Source organism: Trichomonas vaginalis, chromosome I (genome assembly GCF_026262505.1).
Source record: "Trichomonas vaginalis G3 chromosome I, whole genome shotgun sequence".
Lineage (NCBI taxonomy): Eukaryota > Parabasalia > Trichomonadida > Trichomonadidae > Trichomonas > Trichomonas vaginalis.
The window spans coordinates 26,901,145-26,913,623 of NC_067203.1; the positions used below are offsets into that span (position 1 = coordinate 26,901,145).

Here is a 12,479-nt window from a genome sequence, read left to right on the forward strand (position 1 = left end):
TTTGTTGGACCCAATTCCAGATGACAAGCCTGACAGAAACTTTTTGTACCAAAAGACGAAACAAACTTTTCACTGTTAGCAGAACCAAAAGTTTGTTCCGACAAAGTTCTAGTACAAAAGAAGTACACAATTCCAAAAGGAGTTGGATTGTTCGGATACCAACCTGAACCAGAAGAACTTCCAATGAGGTTGCAAGAACTTCAAGATGCTATAACAAACTTCCCATTGAGACATCCAATTGACGTCAAATTGTATTGGAGAGCATCTGAGTTAGGTCAGAAGGTTTTATATGAAACAGGTTGCTTCGACGATGTTTATGAGATAACAGGAGAAGTTTCTCAGAAGATAAGAGACTCACTTGAAATTTCCACAAACTGGACCAATTGGTTGCGACAAGTTCGACTCAGATGAAAAGATATACTATGTCGACCTTAACGCTGCATACATGAGGTTTGTCCAATATATTCCACTGGAATTCCAAACGAAGATGGTTGAGTTCCCGGAAGGAACTATACAGTTGGAAAAGTCATACAACAACTGTATGATATTAGGAAAGCTTCAAACCCCAAACTTGCAATGACACTCAAATTGCTTATGAATTCGACATGGGGATATTCCATTAAGAAACCTCAAGAGATGAAGAGTAAACATTATGAGAAGGTCGACAACTTTGTTGAAAGGTTTTCTCCTTTTGTTTTGAAGTACGAATTCCCTCAAGGTCAAAGTGGCTTAGTAACCACATTAAAACCTATTGTCGAACATTGGTCTTACCCTCAGTTCGCAAAGGCAGTCCTTGACAACTACAACAAATTCTTCTCCGAAGTCAAATCCAAGTGAAGGTTTACTATGAGAACATTGACGCACTCATGACGAACGAAGAAGGGTACAACAAACTCATTGAAATGGGTTTAGTCGGTGAGAAGATGGGTCAATTCAAATTGGACAAAATTTTCACCGAAGTTCATGTCTCTCCAAAGCGTAAGTATGGGGCATACTTGAAGACGGCACAGAAATAAAACATTGCATGAATAAAAAATTTTTATTCGAATTAAATTAAAATGTGGGGAATTCTTGGAACGGAAAGGCTTATTTACTTGAGGAACAGGTAAAGGTGGTGGGAGGTGGAGGTGTGGCAACCAGTCATTTTATATTCCTTTCTAGCTATTCCGTTTAATTTCATGGTCGCCATCGGATCTTTGAATTCGACAGGTCGAGTTACACCATTCTTGTCTCAAACTCATATAATAACCTGTTTGTCTGTAATTTCGTCGACTATGGCACGAGACACGAACATGACCAAACGGACAAAAAGTGTCATTTCGGATGTCCGCAATCGCATTCGAGCACTTCGAAGCGTTAGTCAAGGGAGGTGTCTGGTGCAAGGCAATCATGAACTCTACGAGCATACTCTCATGCTGGAGGACAATCGTCTGGATGCATCTACCAACTTGGGACGACTTACGCACTGGGATAACGAAAGAGCCCAATTCAAAGGTCGGGAAGCTAATTGCAAATTACCCTTAATTTAACATACTTTCCAAATAAACACCTAAATTTACTGGGGTTTCCCCTAAATAAAATTTTTTTACTTTAGAACCACTCGAGGTTCTCCTTACGGTTGTTGAGCTTGTCCACCGTCAATGTGTCTGACCTTCGTCTTCTTGCTGGATTTGGAACCCATTGAATTGCGACAAGCTTGCCCATGGAGATTGAACCGCGATTTCGAAGGTTAAGGTTCAAGTGTCCCAAGTTGTTGAGGACTGGGGTAAGAACCTTTGCCTGTCTCCTTGTTGCGGATTTGGTATGGTAGGGTTGGGAAATTTCGTAACCGTCATCGCAACAAGGGTTGCCCAAACTTCCTCTTCTTCGTGTTTCTTTCTTCTCATCTTCTTCTCTTCTTCTTCGTGTTCTTTCTTCTCTTCTTCCTCGCAATTCCTTCTTCAATTCTGTGTTCACGAATTACGGTGTTGCATGTTCTGTCCTTTTCCGAGTACCTTCCAGATGGCGTCTATCTCTTCGAAGAAACGGTAGATGAGTCTGGCAAGGTCTCGGTTCTCTCTCGCGTAATGGCAAGGTTTCCGTGAAATCGTTCAGGCATTTCTCATTGGAAGCTTGGTTCATGAGGACATCGGCTTTGAGATTGGTCATTCTTGTCATAAGACTACTTTGGAGAGTCTTAATGGGTGTTTGTCAGATGAGCTTTCAAATTCATATTTGAAGTTGAAACTGGGCGCTTGTCTGGCAACCTTGAAAGGACATTCCATTGAGTTTGGCTTCGGTGCTTGTTCGGACATCGAAAAATGAAGTGGTTTGAGAATGGCGGTTTTACTTCAAAAAGCTTGTTATGACAGTTATGTCATACAACAAGTTTAAAATAATTCTTGTTCTTCTTCTGAACGTTTGTTGTCTCTCTTCGATAAAAGTTTCGAACATGGAACCAAAAAACGTTTTTTGAGGACCGAAAGAGTTCAGGCAAACGTTCATATTCCGGATATGTTGGGAGCAGTTCGAAACATCTGAGCTGACTTTCGGACAAAATTGGGACAATGTCAACAAATTCATCTTTGGTCGACTGCCTTGAAGGTAAGTCCCTTACATGTAAGTAGCTTCTGGTAAAGTCTTCTCATTTCTGCTAACTTTTGGAGTATAGCTTCGTAGTTTAGAAGTTTTAATTTAATTGTCTTATTCCACTCTTGAACTCTCAAACGGTAACGTATCCATGAGGTCAAGAGTAGCTTTGGTACTTTAGTGGAGCTATCTGTTCCTTGACCCTGCAATTTTGGTTGCAATTGTGGATTTGAGCTCCTTCAAGTTCGCCGTCTATGTCGTTCTCAACGTCTTCAACCATGGCTTGAAACTCTTCATCGGTCCATTGAAGATTGGTGTGGGACGATTTAACTTGCTTCATTCAAAAAATTGAAAAAATGTTTTTACTCAAACGTTAAGGTTGACGAAACTGGTTGGATGTCGCCTTCCACAGTTATGTAGAACGGCTGGACCCGAAGAAGTGAAGGAGAGACTGAATGCCAATTTCATATGGGGTGGGGGTTCTCCTTGTTTGTTTTTTTATCCAAGGACGTTTGTTTAGGACTTAACAAGAGTTCTCTTTTGGCGTCTTTATGCGCTCGAAAAGGGTCGTTTGGTATTTGAATTGGAATTCCAGTCGAAGTCTCGAGTTCTAAGTGCCAGCCCTTTCCGAAATAGCTCGGTGAACTTGACCTTGGGCTTCATTACCCTGCGCAAGTACTGCTTAACAACTTAAATATTGTATTATAAACTTACCTTTAGAAATATCGGTCAGTTTTGTTGTTATATTTTTGTCAACGTCAAGAACTTTCACCATTTCAGTTATACCAACTTTCTTTGCTTTATGAAAATATTTTGGTTCAGCAAATATTGCTATTCTATAACATTTTCCATTGTTTGTGTAAAGAACTATTCTGTCAATGAACTTGTACTGTTTGTGTGTGTAAACTTTGTTTGCTTCAATTCGAAGAGATACTCAATACGTCCATCTTTTTATTCTAAGTAAAATGTCATTTCCGAAAAATAGAAGCGTAAGTGTTTCAAAAGGTTTAATGGCGGTGGCAGATGTGAAGTTAAATTCACCAACTCAAACAAACAGTCAAAGTGTTGTTGTCAATGTCAAAGAAAGAGATGTTGAAGTGGGGAAACCATACGAGACGAAGATGGTATAACAATAGTTCCTGTAAAAGAACAACCAACATATCCTGAAGTTAGCAGAGACTTAAGTTCTGTTGCAGATATTCGAAACGACTACAACAACTTAAAGACAAACTTAAAACTCAGGAGAAGATTTGTCAAGCTTTGGGTATAATGTTAAACTTGGTGAACACAACCCTGTAAAAGTGAACTCATATGTCATCGCACCTCATGAATTTTGAAAGAACTATTGAAACTTTTGACAGAGGCAGACGATATAAACATCAAGAAATAGAACCCGACATTGCTTGCTGTGGTGTTTCATATAATGTCATTGACAAGATATACGTTATGAAAGGAGGTGAAACGTTGAACTTAAAATATAGTTTCCCAGACGTCATAAAAATATTTGACGACCACAACATTTCATTAAAATTTACTTGCTAAGTAAATGGCAGAAGACATAGTGGTTTATACTATTACGACTAAAAACCCTGAGTCATATAATTCTATAACAACAAACTTACAAAGTCCTCAAGGACGATATTGTAAACTAACTTAAACACGATGACGACTAAAGCCTGTTTTGCTCTTTTGACACCAGAAGACTTTGTTGTTGTGAATGGTAAAAAATACTTCTTTGAAGATACTTACTCAGATATACCACCAACAGGTTTTGTTGACTTATTTAATACTTTAAGGACGGATGTAACATGTGCTGCAACTAGAGCAGGTTTCATTATGTTTGGATGTCCGACTGAGTTTACTATAAACAATATGAGCTATAATACAAAACTTATTTCTGGTTTTTACTACCAACAGTTTCCTATAACAGGAAAAGGTGTCATACAAGGAATGTCTATTCCATTGACATTAAGCACACCAATTTATATATTGTTTCAAACTTAGGTTCAAAGTGTTATTCGAATGTCGACAGAAACTACTATGACCAAAAGATACTATGCGTATAAACAACACTTTCTCTGCTGGTTTGCCTATTGTTCATTCGAATGCAGAATTTTCAGCTTAGTGAACTCAAACACTTTGGCATAACGTTAACATTAGTTGACGCAAACTTTGTTCCTGTAAAACTTTTATGTCCTATGTATTTGTCAATGACGGCAGAAAGTTTCGAATTGGAAGATGCAACTGGTGAAAGTATTGTATTACAAGAACAACTTCAACAACAAATAGCTCAAGAACAACAAATGCAACAAATGGAACAACAAAGTCAAGAATAAAAAAATAATATTTTTTTTTATTTTTATAAAAATGTACAGAATAGATGTTTCAGATTTTTATGACTTCCAAGCATTCAGAAATATGTGTCCATTTAGAGACTATAACAAAGCAGTCGAGAATTTGAAACGTTTAGTCATTTATGTTGACTCTGCCCCAGAATGTTATGTCATGAAAGAATGGGATGTTGTCTTTAACAAACCAAGAGCAACCATAGTTTCAGAACAAGAATGTAGACAGAAACTTAAGAAAATAAAAGTCGTACAAGTTGGTATGAAGATGTTAGATGCTTGGGATATCTTATTGTCAAAGTTAGAAGATTTTTCAGTTCGAGGTATAAAGTTTTATACACCTTCTCCAAACTTCTATTCTATCTTCACTGGATATAAATACGAACAAGTAGAATGGAAAGAAAATATTATAGAAGCTTGGTTAGACCATGTCAAAGAAATTATATGCAATGGAAACGAAAGAGTCTATGAGTATATCTTATGTTGGTTTGCAAACATCTTACAACATCCAAGTGCTAAAAATGAAACTGCTCTCATCATAATTGGAAAACAAGGAACAGGTAAGAACACTTTCTTTACAGATATCTTATGCAAACTGTTAGAGGGCTATTCGAACCCGAATATGACAAACTTAGAAAACATCTGCGGTAATTTAACTCCTCAATAGAGAATATGAAACTTATAGTATGTAACGAACTTCAAAGTATAGATACAACAAAGGTTTTAAACTCAGATGCTTTGAAGAGTCTTATAACAGACAAAGTTGGAGTTGTTGAAAGAAAATATAAAGACCAAAGAGTTTGTGAAAATGTTGCAAATTTCATTATGGTTTCAAACAACGCCGTTCCGATGAAGTTAGAAAGTTCTGACAGAAGATATGTAGTTGTCAGAACGTCAGATTCTCATATGCAAGATACAGAATATTTTGACGCTTTGTCAGAAACTTTGACATCTGACTTTTACAACCACTTGTTCTCATATTTTATGACATTAGATATTTCTAAGTTCAATCCAAGACAAATTCCACATACCGAAGAAAGACAAACATTGTTAGAAGCAAACAAGAGTGTTTATGAACTGTTTATAGATGAGACTAACTTTGAGTGTTTGGATGAAAGGTCATTGTACGATGAATATAAACAATATTGCCAAGAGTATGGTTATATGACAGCGTCTAAACGAACATTCTTGGCAAATGTCAAAAATCTTTTAGATGTTCAGAACGGCGTATATACAAAGAAAAATTTTTCTGAGTAAATTTTAAAAAAATATTTTTTTATCCGATAGAAAAGATGGCAAAATTCATCTCAGTAAACAAGTACATGACAGAAGTCAAAGAAGAACTAGACCCATTCGCATATTTGAATGTTTACTTCTACCATTTTGAAAAGTCTACATTTGACAAAGTTTGGAACATCGAACCAGTTAAGTTTGCTATTGTGACTAAAAATGGTGCGAAATTTGAAGACTTAGACATTGACGGTATGTTGACAGTCAAAGAAAATTTTGACAGAAAGTTCTCAAAACTCGAAGAAGGCAAAGCATACAAACTTGTTATACCTTATGAACCAAAGAAAGCAGACGACTATGAATATTATGAGTCTAAGATAGTTGAAGTTCAAGGTAAATTGGGTAAAAAGATTTTAGAGTCTAAGCCAGTGTTTGCTCCTAAAGAGGAAGAGAACATTGACATTGACCCAGAAATGTTCTAAAAATAAAATTTTATTTTTACATGTCAAATTCTTCTCTGGAATTGGCTCTGGTTCTTTCTTCTCTTCTTCTACTTTCTTTTCTTTCTTCTCTCTCTTCTTCTTCTTCTCTGGTGGAGTTATGTCAAATTCTCAGAACCATATTTATGTAAAAGTTCTTTGTCCTTTAATAGCTCTTCTATTCTGTTTCTATTTCATCTTCAAGAACAGCGCATGTGTCTTCTTTGCATTCTAAGAACTTTTGTTGGACTTCATCTCTCCAAGAGGCGTCATCTCTGTCAACAAGTCTGTCATTGACAAACTTAAAGACTTCTCTGCCTAATGTTTTATGGTTCTTGTCATATTCCCAGAAACAGAACTTTAGAACAAATTCACCTTTCTTGTTTACACTATGTAAGATTTTATGGTCGACAGATGTTTTGCTGTCGAAAAGTTTGTCTCGAATATAGATAGCGAAATCGCTAGACATTTTCAAAAAGATAAAAATTTTAATTTTTCTAAAAATATGTTAGAAAAAAAGTTTGCTGACATTGACAAGAAATTTGAGAATGTTTTAAATAAGAACAAGAGGAAGTTAGAAAATGCTCAGATAAAACCCATACATGACAAGTTCCTATTTGCTCAGAATGGTATAACAGGTCTAATCGCACCACCTGGGTCGGGCAAGACTTTCACTTATCTTAAAATGGCTGCACAACAACAAGAACTAGATGAGAAGAACCCATTCTATGAGTTAGTAGTCATTTGTAGTACTTCGGTCAATTTGACCAAACCGTCAATTCGTTCAAAGATATTATAAAGAAGTCTAAGTTAGTATGTATAAAGGATACTGAGTTGTTGGATTGGATAAAGAAGTACCAAAGAAGAGTTTTGAAGTACAATGCTATAAATGAGTATATAATTCTAAGTTTAAAGACCCAAATGAGGAAATGCAGAGAATATTAGAGAAGAAACACTTCAGAAACAAACAGAAAGAGATAGAATACATTTCGAAGAAATTGCAATCTTACGATTGGAAGACTTACCCTCATAGATGTCTTCTTATCTTAGATGATTTCGCTCTCATCCTTTGTTAAAGAACAGAGAACAAGATATGTGTCGAATTCTTAAAAGCTCAGACACTTTAACATCTCTGTTGTCATTTGTGTACAGACAGCAAAGAGTTTAAGTAAGGATGTTAAAAGAATACTTACTGATATCATACTTTTCCCTGGATTGTCCGAAGACGATTTCATGGAACTTATGAAAGAGTCCATGGCAGGTAAGTTTGACAGACATGAACTATGGGAGAAGTACAAAGTCATACAAGACCCTCATACTTCTTTCAGAATTCATATCTACGCAAACAAAGTTCAAATTGTAAAAAGTCAAGAAAAATAAATGGTTCATTTACTCTGCTTGTTTGAAGTTGTCAAAATACTCTGTTATTTTTCACGATTTTCATACGGAATTCAGCAAAAATAATGTTTAGGGTAGAAGGTTAGATCTAACCTGTTTTCTAACCTCTTTTCTACCCCAGTTATTTTATAAGCGTTTTACATGGTAAACATTGTGAATTCGTGAGACTTTAAACAATTTCGTAGCTTCTATTTCTTCTGTCAGTACATCGAATGTTTTAACAATGCCGAAGGTTTCTTTATATTTCTTCTTGACATCTGAAAGAAGGAAATCGTCAGCTGTTGGATAGTTTTTGTTTAGAAATGTCAACATGTCCATTTTATCTTCTGCTGGTTTCTCTGCCTCCCTCTTTAAGTCAGCATAGTCGTTTCGCATACGTTCTATCTCTTTGACGGAGTAGTTATATTTCCTCATTGCTGCTTTACATTTAGAACATTGTGGGTTCATTTTTGCGTTATATTCTGAAACCTTACCTGCTAGTATGACTAAGGCGTCAATTGCTCTCTTTAACTCAAAAGTTGCGGGTTTTATCTGTTCATTCCATATCTTACCTCTTCTATCTTTATCTCTTATCTGCCATACACATTTTGCAACTAACGAAACAAAGTTGTCGTAGGTCTTAAACTCCCCAGATTTGTATATGTCAGAGATGTTCTTATATACCATATCGCAATCTTTGTCCATGACTTTGTGGTTGCAATGAAATCCAAGAAACTCATAGTTAACCTTTCGTATGAACTTCTTTATTTCTACTGAGTCAGTTGCTTTGACTTCTATTTCATCGAATTCTGGAATAGTAAGCTTTTGTTGCTGAATTTCAGGCAATTTGGGTAAATGGTCAATAATATCCTGCATTTCATAAAGATATTCTTCATTTGTTTCATCTTTCGCACAACAGTCCAAAGTACTTGTTAAAAGTTCTTGCTTTATCTTCTGGATTTTTGTTTCGAAAGTATATGAAGAAGGAATGAAGCTTTTCATCTCTACTAACATTGAAGTTGGGTTCATGACTAACGAGTTTGGTGCTGTTGTTGCTAACATGTTCTTACAATAAAAATAAAAAAATATTTTTTTAAAAAAACCAACTTTATTTTTTATTTCGGGAAAACTCATGACAAATTCAAGAGGGTAGAAAAGAGGTTAGAAAAGAGGTTATATCTAACCTTCTACCCTAAAATATATTTTTGCCGAATTCATGAGTTTTGGTTGAAAGAATACGGTGGAGCCAAAAGTGGCTCGACCTCAAAACAAGCATTTTCTGTATAAAATTCATGAAAATTCAAGAGGGTAGAAAAGAGGTTAGAAAAGAGGTTAGATATACCCATCTACCCTAAATTATATTTTTGCTGAATTCAGCAACAAAATTCAAATTGTAAACGGTTTAATAGAAAAAGTGTTATTTTTTCATGTCCGAAGACTCGAAGGTGCAACACTTCCAAAATACCGACGAACTCAGAAGAGCAGCATGGCAGTATGTTCTTGACAACTTCTTTGAGTTCTCCAGGACACCTTGGAAAATGCTGAAGAACTCCGACACAGAGAATTTGGAGAAATTGCACTCCAATACTACCTTGACAACAAAGGGTAAACAAAGGGTAAAATAAGACTAAAACTTAACGTTTAAAAAGTGACATTTTTATGAGCTCCGAGTCACCGAGAAAACTTGGTCAGATGTTAGCAGCTTACTTCCCTGAGGAGGATGGAAGCGTTACATACGTAAGGTTCAAAAACAACGAACCTGGAATTGCGTACCAAAATTCGCAATTACATGACCATGGAAGAGTACGAAAGGTTCCTACAAGAGAAACCAGCTCTAAACAACTCAGAAAAGAAAGAATAAAAAGTTTAACTCGTAAATTGTTTATTTTTTTACTTGTATGGGCAAGCTGCAAGAATGAAGTCGACTATCTCAGTCTTTGTCTTGACCAGTTGGACTGCTCTTGCGAGTACGTCTGTTTTGCGGTCTCCAGCTGGTGTCTGACCTTCGTAATTGCGCATGTTCTTGAGAGCTCCAACTGTAAATGGTTGTAGATGAAGAGTCTCTCAGACTGCTTGAGGTAGTCTTACGGTCACGAACCGAATCTGTGGTACGAGTCGAATCGGTCGATTTGAGGGAAGAGACTGAAAGCCTGTCTTCTTCCATTGGGGTAGTAGCATACTCTTTGCGTAAGCGGTTCAGACCTTCCTCGAACTCTTGGTCTCTCTTGGATTGAGATTGGAATTGTGGGGCAGGGTTTTGCATAAACATCCAAGGGTTGGGGAAGTAAGGCATAAGGCTGAGGAGGAGGGTAGTTCGGGAAGCCTTGTGGTAGGTAGTAACCTTGAGGTGGAAATTGGTAGTAATTTGGTGGAGGGACTTGCTGGAACTGAGGTTGCGGAGGTGCAGGGGCTGGTGCTTTAGGTTCCTCTGGTTTGGGAATGGGCTCGGTTGGTGGTACGTCGGACATCTGTTTGTGGCTTAACCGTCGGAAGGAAAAACCTTTCCTGTCGGAAGGAAAAAACCTTTCCTGTCGGAAGGAAAAACCTTTCCTGTCGGAAGGAAAAACCTTTCCTGTCGGAAGGAAAAACTTTTTTGAAGTTCGACCAAAAGTTCTCAATTTTCGAAAATTTGAATGGTTTACGGACGGACAACTGGAAGAGTCCTTCTGTCGTCGGGAAATTTTTTTCCAGTTGTCGGGAAAATATTTTCCTGTCGGATGGAAGGACTCGGAATACCAGAAGGATTTGACGAGGCAATTTACCTATAGAGATAAATGAAGTTGTTAAGCAGTAACTTGCGCAGGGTAATGAAGCCCAAGGTCAAGTTCACCACTATTTCTGGAAGGTCTACACTTCAGCTCGAGACTTCGACTGGAATTCCAATTCAAATACCAGACGGGACAGCCTACGATGGCATAAAGGACGCCAAAAGAGAAGCTCTTGTTAAGTTCCTAAACAAACGTCCTTGGATAAAAATACCAAACAAGGAGAACCCCCTACCCCATATAAATTGGCAATTCAGTCTCTCCTTCACTTCTCGGGTCAGCCGTTCTACATAACCTGTGAAGGCGACATCCAACCAGTTCAGTCAACCTTAAACGTTTTGAGTAAAAACATTTTTTTTCATTTTTTGAATGAAGCAAGTTAAATTCGTCCCACACCAATCTCAATGGACCGATGAAGAGTTTCAAGCCATGGTTGAAGGCGTTGAGAACGACATAGACGGCGAACTTGAAGGAGCTCAAACCACAATTGCAACCAAAATTGCAGAGGTCAAGGAACAGATAGCTCCACTTAAAGCTACCAAAGCTACTCTTGACCTCATGGATACTTACCGTTTAGAAGTAAAGAGTGGAATAAGACAATTAAAAATTAAAACTTCTAAACTCGAAGCTATACTCCAAAAGTTAGCAGAAATGAGAAGACTTTACCAGAGCTACTTACATGTAAGGGACTTACCTTCAAGCAGTCCGACCAAAGATGAATTTTCTGACATTGTCCCAATTTTGTCCGAAAGTCAGCTCAGATGTTTTGAACTGCTCCAACATATCCAGAATATGAACGTTTGCCTGAACTCTTCCGCAATCTCAAAAAACGTTTTTTGGTTCTCATGTTCGAAACTTTTATCGGAAGAGACAACAAACGTTCAGAAAGAAGAACAAGATATTATTTTAAACTTGTTGTATGACTAACGTCATAACAAGCTTTTTGAAGTAAAACCGTCATTCTCAAACCACTTCATTTTTTCGATGTCCGAACAAGCACCGAAGCCGAACACAATGGCAGATGTCCTTTCAATGTTGCCAACAAGCGCCCAGTTCAAATTCAAATTTTGAATTTGAAAGCTCATCTGACAAACACCGTTAAGACTCTCCAAAGTAGTCTTATGAAGAGATGACCAAGCTCAAAGCCGATGTCCTCATGAACCAAGCTTCCAATGAGAAACGCCTGAACGATTTCACGGAAACCTTGCGCATTTACGCGAGAGAGAACCGAGACCTTGCCAGACTCATCTACCGTTTCTTCGAAGAGATAGACGCCATCTGGAAGGTACTCGGAAAGGACAGAACATCAACACCGTAATTCGTGAACACAGAATTGAAGAAGGAATTGTCGAGGAAGAAGAGGAAGAAGAGGAAGAAGAATGAAGAAAGAGAAACACGAAGAAGAGGAAGTTTGGGCAACCCTTGTTGCCGATGACGCTTACGAAATTTCCCAACCCTACCCATACCAAATCCGCAACAAGGAGACAGGCAAGGTTCTTACCCCAGTCCTCAACAACTTGGGACACTTGAACCTTAACCTTCGGAATCGCGGTTCAATCTCCATGGGCAAGCTTGTCGCAATTCAATGGGTTCCAATCCAGACAAGAAGACGAGGTCAGACACATTGACGGTGACAAGCTCAACAACCGTAAGGAGAACCTCGAGTGGTTCTAAGAGTAAAAAAATTTTATTTTAGGGGGAAACCCCGAGTAAAT

The 12,479-nt window shown here is 37.6% G+C and overlaps 2 protein-coding genes and 7 pseudogenes across 9 annotated transcripts, besides 1 other annotated feature; 6 read left to right on the forward strand and 3 right to left on the reverse strand.

Annotated features, from left to right (window-relative positions):
• Positions 1-12,479: part of a mobile genetic element that runs on past both edges of the window.
• Positions 4,936-6,170, forward strand: TVAGG3_1056740 (annotated as a pseudogene). The gene has a single exon. A coding segment is annotated over exon 1 (1,235 nt).
• Positions 6,206-6,625, forward strand: TVAGG3_1056750 (protein of unknown function, DUF4108 family; the record flags this gene model as incomplete). Its single annotated transcript, XM_051255888.1, has 1 exon — positions 6,206-6,625. One exon carries the CDS (start codon positions 6,206-6,208, stop codon positions 6,623-6,625), a length of 420 nt encoding a protein of 139 aa, XP_051081462.1.
• Positions 6,642-7,091, reverse strand: TVAGG3_1056760 (annotated as a pseudogene). Its single transcript has one exon. A coding segment is annotated over exon 1 (450 nt).
• On the forward strand, positions 7,128-8,072 carry TVAGG3_1056770 (annotated as a pseudogene). Its single transcript has one exon. A coding segment is annotated over exon 1 (945 nt).
• TVAGG3_1056780 (organellar and viral DNA polymerase type B) lies at positions 8,147-9,061 on the reverse strand (the record flags this gene model as incomplete). Its single annotated transcript, XM_051255889.1, has 1 exon — positions 8,147-9,061. The coding sequence occupies one exon, from the start codon at positions 9,059-9,061 to the stop codon at positions 8,147-8,149; it is 915 nt and encodes a 304-aa protein (XP_051081463.1).
• On the reverse strand, positions 9,890-10,467 carry TVAGG3_1056790 (annotated as a pseudogene). Its single transcript has one exon. A coding segment is annotated over exon 1 (578 nt).
• On the forward strand, positions 10,717-11,047 carry TVAGG3_1056800 (annotated as a pseudogene). The gene has a single exon. A coding segment is annotated over exon 1 (331 nt).
• TVAGG3_1056810 lies at positions 11,134-11,297 on the forward strand (annotated as a pseudogene). The gene has a single exon. A coding segment is annotated over exon 1 (164 nt).
• On the forward strand, positions 11,749-12,398 carry TVAGG3_1056820 (annotated as a pseudogene). The gene has a single exon. A coding segment is annotated over exon 1 (650 nt).